General features: G+C 41.3%; 1 protein-coding gene across 3 annotated transcripts in view; it reads left to right on the top strand.

Moving 5' to 3' along the window:
* nbas (NBAS subunit of NRZ tethering complex) overlaps positions 1-10,000 on the top strand; it is a 178,610-nt gene that overhangs the window by 153,933 nt on the left and 14,677 nt on the right. For all 3 annotated transcript variants that reach the window (XM_047819115.1, XM_047819116.1, XM_047819114.1), the window contains 2 exons: positions 4,971-5,115; positions 5,764-5,892. In XM_047819115.1, the coding sequence (XP_047675071.1) occupies positions 4,971-5,115; positions 5,764-5,892 (274 nt within the window). The remainder of the gene's footprint in view (positions 1-4,970; positions 5,116-5,763; positions 5,893-10,000) is intronic.

The following is a 10,000-nucleotide window of genomic DNA, read 5'->3' as shown; positions in this document are numbered from 1 at the left end:
GTTACTAGACTTATTTTAATTTAAGTTTCACTTGCTAACACATTTTTGATTCCTTTCATTATAATTTGCTAGTACGCTTTCATTACATTTTACTGGAATTTGTTTGTAGCCTAATTTTAAATCGCTAGTATACTTTCGATTCGTTTCTTTATAGTTTGCTAGTACGTTTGAATTAACGTTCATTACAGTTTGTTACTAGTCTTTATTTTGAATTAATTCTAATTTGCTAGTACACTTAAATTTCACTACTGTGCTAGTACATTTTCATTCAAAATACCACACAGTCCTGCGCCGTATCCGTTGGTAAATAAGGTGAGCAAATTCCCGCAATTGTTAAATTACGGCTTTTTGAATTCAAACCTTTAAATCTGCTTTTGGTTCCATGCACTATAAATGTTTGTGTCTTTTAAAAGAGCCTTTGTTTAACAGCTCTTTGTACAAAGTGGATATAAAAAGTCTACATACCTTTGCCAAAAGTTAAATCAATATAAATCATGTCGGGATAAAGCAACCAATTCATTCTCATTCGAAATGTGAAAATAGAAAAGTTTAAAAATTTTGGTGTACAGTTACCTCGCGCTTTACCTCGCTCCCGCTGCATCAAGTCTCCTTTCTGTTTTTTACACTGAGCTGGTGGAATTAACTTCCCCTAGACGTCCGATCAGCTATGTCACTGTCGGATGTCGATGTTCAAACGAAATCTTCTCGAACACATAAACTAGCACTTAATTCAGCAGAGTTTCAAGTCTGTAACCTAGTGAACTAGTGTTAATGTATTCACCGATAGAGACTTCAAAGCACTTTTGTACATCGCGCTGGATAATAAAGTCAGCCAAATGCTGTAAATGTAAATGTACATTACATAGTCTTTCTATTTCTGAATTTTATTCCATTCTTCTTGGCAAAAAGTGCTCGCTTGACTTGCGATTAATTCCTAGGGGATCTCCTATACACTGCTATCTTTAAGTCATCACACAGGTTTACGATAGGACGGGCTCTGACTGGGCCGTTCCATATCATTGATCTTCATCTTCTGAAGCTGTTGTTTTGCTGCCTTGGATTTGTGCTTTTGGGTCCTTATCGTATTGGAAGGTGAAATTTTTCTTCATCTTCAGCTGTCTAACAGAGTCCTCCAGGTTCAGTGCCAAGATAGATCGGTATTCGGAGCAATTCATAATTTCCTCTGTTTTTTTTTTCTTCTAAAGCCCCAGTGTCAGCTTAAAAGTTTTATAAAACTGAAATAACGTTCAAGTTGTTTTGGCTGAGCTCTAGTCACAAGGTGCTGCTCATCAGCAGGGTGATACTATCCTACAGAGAAGCATGGTGTTGGCAGCATAACGGAAATGCTTCTCAGGGTCAGGGTCTAGCCAAAACGAGGAAAACCCGCTCCAGAATGAACATGACATGAGATTTGGTGTGAAGGTTCAGTTTTCAGAACAAAAACCAAAGCCTGTAACTAAACAACACTGGAGTGACTCCTGTTAAAGATTCCTTTTGACGTGTCCCAGCAAAAACCCAAACTTTGAACCCTGTAGAATTTGTGTGAAGAGATCTGAAGATGGCACTTTCTTATTTCCAGCAGACGCTTCTCCTTCCATCCGATTGATCTTGAGATGATCTTCCTGGATGAACAGGTGTGCAGAGCTTGTAGAGACTCACCCAAGAATACCCGAAGCTTTAATTCCAGCCGAATGATATAGAAAAAACGAATGAGAGATTTCCAATTTGGGATATTTTTTTTAATATATTTGCAAAATTTTCTGAAAAGATCTTTTCACTTTGTCAGTATATGTTATTGAATGTAGAGTGACTGTCAAAAAACACATTTAATCTATTTGAAATTAAATCTATAACACAATGCTGAAGGGGTTTCGATATGTACTGGGTGGGTGGGTGGGTGGGTGGGTGGGTGGGTGGGTTGTGTGTGTGTGTGTGTGTGTGTGTGTGTGTGTTAGACAGATATTATATTATCTAATATTTCTCACAGGTATTGGTAATAACATTTTCTACAAATGAACTTCATTACAAAATGAAACCTTCCCTTCTCCCAAAAGATAGGTGTACAATTTTGCACAAGCGTATTAAATCAAATAAACCCAGTAAAATATTAGAAGTGGCAGATAAAGAACGGAGCAATAAGAAGAATATTAAAGACAGAAAACGATTTTGATACCTCTCTGTCTGAACAGAGACGGAGACACCCACACGCGAGGCCACCGCGGGGGAAAGGTGAATGTGCGAGGCTTTCTGTGAGGACGTCCTCGGTGTGAGACAAGAGAAATGAATAGAATGTAATCAGGGTTTTTTACCCACCTACTCAGTCTCACCAAACACATGTCACTGCTTTTAATGGTCTTGCTCATGTGGGTGTTTTCATAAACACTTCCATCTACTGTTGTTTTGTTTTTTTTTGTTTTTTTGTGCTACTTCAGACCAACTGAAATGAAGATATAGAACAGATGTGGCTTAAATGTTCTAGTACTTTGAGAGTGTCTCAATTTTATGTATTGTCCATATAATACGAAGGCTTAATGAAGGCTGAATGATTGAAATTTGTTCCCTAACACATGAAAATAGTGAATTAAACTATCTGTTGTCCGTACCGTTCATACTACTGTATAAGGTCACTGGGAACCTGAAGTCTATCCCAGGGGGGACATAGGGAGGACACCCTGGACAAAGTGCCAGCCCAAATCAGGGCTAAATCACACGTTCATACTATAAATTCATCCACCAGTTCGTGTCTTTTAGACAGGGGTGGAAACCAAAGAACCTGGAGGAAACCCATGAAGCACAGGGGAGAACATTACACTAGAGGTCTTCTCGGGTCTAAAGAAATGTACCCGACCCGAAGTGACCCGAATCACTTTTTACCTGAACCTGACGTGCATAATTTTGAAAGACCCGAACCGAGACAAACACAAAAAAATTAGACCCGAGTCTGACCCGACCCGTTGGCAAGTTGGACCCGAATGTTGCATAACTCTACACTAAAGTAACTGCTACAGAGTGGATTCAAAATTGATTGACAGGTCTGTTTCAAGGAAAATTAGCTAACCGCCAGCCAGATGTCACAAGCGGTCTTGGCAAACAGAGGAGAGGTTGGAAAAGGACTCGAGTCGATGCACACACACGAGATACAGTAGTTCGGGTCTTCTCGGGTCCGTTCGGTAAAAACACATTCATTTTAAATTACCCGAGACCCGATGCCGCTATTATAATACCCGACCCGTGTCCGAGGCACACGTGAAACTTTTAGACCCGAACCCGCTCGGGTCTCGGGTAAGACCTCGGGTTTTGGGATCTAAGTGGACCCGTGAAGACCTCTACATCGGGCAGAATTGAGAAATGAAACCCTAACTTTGAGCCACTTTACCACTAACCACTAGCACAATTATTTGTGTATTTGAACATTTTGCCCCCTCTGTTGGGCCAGCAGCAGGATCCAGTGCTCTCTAGTTGACGTGGCCCAGGTTGACTTTCAGTGCCGATTCCAAGCCCGGAAAAAAAAAAAAATTGAGCGTTGCGCTGTCATAAAACCTGTGACGAATCATATATTTGTGTAAGAACTTTGGAACGTTGAGAACAAGTAGTGAAGTTGCATTTTGAATCATTTGCAGAGGTTAAATTGCGCTCAGAGTTGGACCTGACAGGAGAGAGGTGCAATTGTCCAGTTCTGACATTGGACAGGAGATATTGACAGGAGCGTGTCAGTTTAGCATGGTCACCTGAGGTTGTGTAAGGTTTATGAAGAAGACATCAGAGAGTTGTCCTGGGAGATCTCAAGATCCTGACCTGGGGATGAATCAACTGGGATGGCCAGTAGTTTGAAGTATGACAGTTTGGTTGATCTAACAGCATGTGGTTTCTCAGTCACAGCCAAAAGGGCAGTCTCTGTAGAATTGCACTGCTTTGAAGCCAGACTGTTTGGGAGGTTGTTCTCAGAGAGATGGATAACAGTTTGATTTTAGAAAGACAAGAGAGAAGTGATTCTGGTTTGTAGTTGCTGATGTCTGAGCGATACCAAACAGGTTTCTTCAGAGCAGGAATAAAACTCTTGGTCTCTTGAAGGCAATTGGTACATGGGCAGATGTTATGGAGTCATTGATCGTAGTGATAAAGGGCAAGAGGTCTTGTAAGATGCGTAAGGGATTGGATACAGTGGGTATGTGGTAGGCTTGCAGGACAAATGACTCCATAACATGTCTTCTTTTGCTAGAGTTGAAAAACGTGCCATTGAAAGAGAATACGAATCATGGTTGTTTAATATAGGGGTAGACTTTTGCAGGTGGAAGAGAAGGTTTTTTTAAAATAAGTTTTTAAATTCTTAGCAGTCAGGGGCAACGAAGAGAAGATGTGGAACTTATGAGGATCTTGTGCAAACGTTTCAGTCTTATCCTTATAGAATAGGCCGTCTATGCAGACGTCACTTTCGAGGAGAATTTTGACATACTTGTTCGGTGTATATAAATATGGATGTTTCTGATATATTTGGGTCTGAAGAACATTTCTGAAACAGGAATCATAGTTTTGTTATGATCTGGTTGTATAAATGAAAAAAATTTGGGTACAACTGAGAACCAGAGACTTACAGAGATGATTTTTCTCCAACAACAGTTTTGTTTGTTTTTGTTGTTGTTTTTTTGATTTTATGGTTTTTTTGGTGATCACAAGAAGCTTCTTGAACTCTACACCTTTAAAGCACCAGTTGATGTTTAGACAAATGGAGTCTTTTCTTATCTGAGGAAATCTTGAGAACAGCACTTTTGTGTCTTAAACCACTCGAACCACGAATGCGTCACGCGTTCACCTTTCCATACGATCTCTCTACGACGATGGTTAATATCCGGTTTAATAAAGACAGCAAGAATTACAATGTGACATCTAGATCATGTGTTTAAAGTCATGACACTCTTAGCAGTTTCTTTTACACACACACATACGTACAGTGACCCTTACGGTTTGTACAGATTGGAGACGGAGCAGAACCCGTGGGTGTGTGTGACGTCAGCTGTGCTCACACGCTGCTCTGAGGGGGTGGACGTCGACGTTGGACATGAAGTTCTCGCCATGTGCCGCTCACTGTATGCGACCAAGCACAAACTCAATCCTAAGGTATTGTGTGTGTGTGTGTGTGTGTAGCACAGTAGTGTAACGTGTGCGTATGTTACTGAATGACAACTCGGTTGGACGCAGGATTAATTCTTCCTGATTTCCTGTTTTCATTGAACATTTCATGCGTCTACGCAGTTTATCCCAAATATTTGTTTTTATTTTTTCCGTATCACCAGCTACCTTGAAAGTCTAGCGTTTCCTATCATCAGGTAGCAGGAAAATGTTCTTAGTACGTAGCTAATAAATGAAGGAGGATTGTCATTTAATAATTAAAAAAAAAGGATATCATTTAGGACTGGTATAAAGACCGGCGATGTCTGAGCTAGACGATGCTGGTAATCCGAGAGAGAACTCGTTTAATCGTATGTTTGTTCGTTAGTAGATCGGGTTATAAACGTAATCGTAGGTTGTGCACGTTTCGGTGCAATTGCAGCGAAATCTTTTCACTTCCAGGGGATTAAGCAGCCACTATAATAGATAGATGTAATAGAAATGTCTTTACTTTTATTCAGCTGAGAAAAATGACAAAAAAAAACAATCGCTCTCTGTCTCTCTTCCTCTTTCTCTCATTTTGTCTGTTTTTCCTCTATCATTTTCTTTTCCTTGTTTGTCTTTCTCTGTCTTTGTCTCTCTGTCTTTCTCTCTCAGATCATTGGACACATATCCTCTCTGCTGTTGAAGAAAGGACTGAATCTAGAAGCGTTAAAGCTGATGGCTGAGAGCAAAGACGAGCAGCTTCTTGCTGTGACTGTGGATCAAATCAAAAGCATCACCTCAGTAAGTCCTGATTTGTGTCTGTTCACCTCACTTCACTTCATCGCCTTGCAGCCAAAGCCGCCTTTACTAGCACAGACTGCGACTTAAATATTAGCCGTGTGTGTGTGTCTCCCGTGTGTGTTTGTATACTCTGTAGTCGTCAGGAAGACGTACTGTTCACGAGCTACATGACCTCAGTGCATGACCTAAGCTCTGAGATATCCTCCTGTCTGTTGGAAGGCACACAGAGTTTTAACCTGTATGTAGTAATGTAACGAACAAGGTCCAGAGTTATCAGTTTATCTCTACTTGGACATCTATAAATAAGTGACTGGATCTGTTTAGTGTTGAATAATGTAACACGTTACACTGCACCACTGCAGCATTCTTCGACCGAAGACCGAATCCCTCGGATGCAGTCACTTTCGTCTGGGTGTACAAACTAGAGTAAAACATCTGGACCTACCGTGATAGGAAAATAATCAGTGATGGCATGATCTGAAGGGTTTTATCCTCGAACAATACACTATGCTATGGCATTGCCCCTATAACATCTCCTGTTACAAAGCACTCACATTGACTTGAGACTCCATCGATGACCTTTACTACAAAAAAAACCCGAACCATGCTTGTTTTTCCTGTAGATATTCATCCACCTACTGTATAAACCATAACTGCCTAATATTGTGTGCCTTTAAAGCAGCTTTGACTTGTCAAGGACTCCCACAACACCCCTGAGTGTCTCTCCTGAAGGTTATCCCCTTAAGGTAATCTGGATGTTACTAAGATGTTAGCAGCAGATACTTTTAAGTCCTGTAAGTTGTAAGGTGGAGCCTCTATGGATCAGACATTTTTTTTTTTTGTCCTCCACATCCTCAGAGACGCTCGATCAGATTGAGATCTGGGGAATTCGAAGGCCAAGTCAACACCTTGAACTTTGTCACGTTCCTCAAACTGTTCCTAAGCAGTTTTGCAGTGCGTGAGTGAGGATTATCCTGCTGGAAGACGACACATCTATTAGGAAATACAGCTACCATAAAGGGGTGCAGTTGGTTTGTAGCAATGTTTAAGCAGTTCGTATGTGTCACATACCACCAAATCTCACTTGTTATATCCACATGGATGCCAGGACCCATAGAGCTTACGGTGATGTACAGTAGGGGTTCCCAAACTTTTCACACCACGACCCCCAATATTAGACTGCTGACAAACAAACACCACCACCACCCCCTTCTCCTCTCTGTGTTTTCCTCCAACAGCTTGTGAGGATTTGCGATTTGGTTACAGACTGACGGAGCTAAAATAAAAAAGGAACACAATCTCTATGCCAGGCTATTTTATTAACAAATTATGGACAAAAACAAATACATCCCATACCTGTGAAACGCTTACAGACAGAATACGAACAAGCTGCCTGTAACACACGTACAGCTTTGGCTGGCGCCTTGGAACAATTCTAACTTCATAACCACCGTTCCATTTTTGATCAAGTTCAGATCTCAGAATAGGCCGATCTCTGTTTAGCAAAACACCAAATGTGCATCTAAATAAAATAAAAATACATACAAATAAAAATAAATAAAAATAATTAAGTTTCTGGGATTCATTTCGCGACCCCCCCGACCCCCACTCCGTGACCCCCCCTTTGGGAGCTGCTGGTGTACAGCATTCAGCATGGTCACTCTGATGCTCGGTGTGATCTGACTCCTATCTATTGTTTGCTTTGTCACAATTCTTGCTCTTCTGTGGGATCGGACCAGATGGACTAGCCTTCACTCCATACAGCCATCAATTAGCCTTAGGGCTCCATGAAACTGTCACTGCTTCACTTGTTCTCCTTCCTTGGAGCATTTTGATGGTTTCTAACCACCACACTCCAGGAACACACCACAAGGCCTTCTGTTTTGTAGACGTTCAGACCCGGTCATCTAGACATCACAAATTTGGCTTTTGTCACTCAAATCCTTAAACTCGCCAAGCTTTCATCAATCTACTGGTGCCACTGTATAGAGATTTGATGTTATGGCTGATCTGATCCAGTGTACATCTGGAACTATTGCCGTTGCTGCTGTTGTAGGATACGATACCTATATTAAAGTCTATAAATCTACACGCATCCACATTTCAGGCTAACGTGCAGAATTTTAAACAGAGCTTGCGGTATTGTCCTGAGATCAGATAAGCGCCGTGAGTGAAAAAGTGGCTCTGAAGCTTTCCGTTCGCTCGCTAAGTAAAAGAGCCAGAAGCGCTCCAGTGTAATTTCAAGCCTGCAGCCGGAATAACAATTCACTCAATTCACACCCGTTGGTTTTCTCAGACTTGAGCGCTGTCTCGCACACTTGTTGGAAATTGGGCTAATCTCTGACTCTTAAGTTCACGGGGAAGTTCAGGGGGGAAGAACATGGAGAGAGAGCGAGGGGAAGGAGAAAAAGTTGTACCGGATTTTATTAGAAAGTAGTACACTTTAGTTCCCGGATGCGGTGCAGGAAATTCGTCGCATTCCGTGTAGCTGTAAGTGATTGTGTTCTTTTGCAAGGAATAAATCAGGTTTTATGTGCTCTCTGAGCTGCCGTACGGCTGCGTGAATGAATCACATGCACACACAACCTCCTGTTTTCAGTGATTTAATGCTTCTGTATTTGCAGCACAGCTGCTCCTCAAAAGCCATGGCGTTTATCTCAAAGCACCATCAATCATAGCGGCACAAAAGCGGTTCAAACAGGGCAGTATGGTCTTATCTGTTAACTTTGCAGCTCACTACATCTCGAAATGCTAAGATGTACATGCTAAACTGTCTAATATTTATATCATTTTATACTGTTGAGTTGCCAGGACCATGCCATACACCCATCAGTGAGCCTTGGGGCTCCATGACCCTGTCGCTGCTTCACTTGTTCTTCTTTCTTCCAGCACTTTTGGTAGGTTGAAGTAAGCAGCAAACCCATGAGGTGTTCTGTTATAGGAAACTAATCAGTTTCTGTTACCAATGCAACCTTGATTTATTTCCATTAACGGCTATTCCCACGTTATTCCCACTTATCAGTTACAAGCTTTTTCACCAGCCTCTAGATTATTTACTATTTATCGAAGTTAACATTGGCATGTTATTAGGAAACAGAAAGTGTGATGTCTTCTTTGAGGACTTCCTTAATGGAGGAAACCATTGAAGACTCCTTCAATCAGTATGAAATTAACATCTCACAGAAAGGCAGATTTTTTTTTAAAAAAATCTGTTTATTATTAGCTTTACGTTACATCGTGTTTCCACCACACAAGTCCCACTAAACGTGCTATTACTAGTGTTCTGGATGGGAACGGTAATCATTTGTTTATGAATCACTATCAGAATCAACTATCTTGGTACTAGCGACATGGTATAAAACAGGGGTTAGCAACCTTAAACACTCAACGAGCCATCTGGTTCGATTCCCACCACCGCCTTGTGTGTGTGGAGTTTGCATGTTCTCCCCGTGCCTCGGGGGTTTCCTCTGGGTACTCCGGTTTCCTCCCCCGGTGCAAATACATGGATGGTAGGTTGATTGGAAAATGGAAAATTGTCCGTAGTGTGTGAGTGTGTGAGTGAATGAGAGTGTGTGTGTGCCCTGCGATGGGTTGGCACTCCGTCCAGGGTGTATCCTGCCTTGATGCCCGATGACGACTGAGATAGGCACAGGCTCCCCGTGACGCGAGGTAGTTCGGATAAGCGGTAGAAAATGAGAGTTTGATCTAACCTTAACAGAAAAGACGCTCGGTTGAAGGTTACTTTCAAATAAAATGTTCAATGTCTAATTGAGTCCTCTTTGTATTCATGACATCAAAATTTTATCTTGCCGGCTGCAGCAAACCAAAAATGCGTCTGCTTCTGTGTCGGATTTCGCAAGTCGTCAGTTATGACGCATATTTTGAGCGACCAAAAAAATTAAACACGGTTTATTTTAATGTCACAAGAGCGTCATAATCCTAGAATTTAGAACTACATTTGTTTAAAAACTAACTAAAATAAAATACATTTAAATTGAATATGTATTTTCCAAATCTACAGGGAGCCGCAGCAGAGGGATGAAAGAGCCACGGGTTGCCGACCCCTGGTATACAACGACAATAATATCTAGTTTAATCAGTTAGCATA

This window comes from Tachysurus fulvidraco, chromosome 9 (genome assembly GCF_022655615.1).
Source record: "Tachysurus fulvidraco isolate hzauxx_2018 chromosome 9, HZAU_PFXX_2.0, whole genome shotgun sequence".
In the NCBI taxonomy this organism is placed as follows: domain Eukaryota; kingdom Metazoa; phylum Chordata; class Actinopteri; order Siluriformes; family Bagridae; genus Tachysurus; species Tachysurus fulvidraco.
This window is presented reverse-complemented; position numbering and strand designations above follow the sequence as displayed.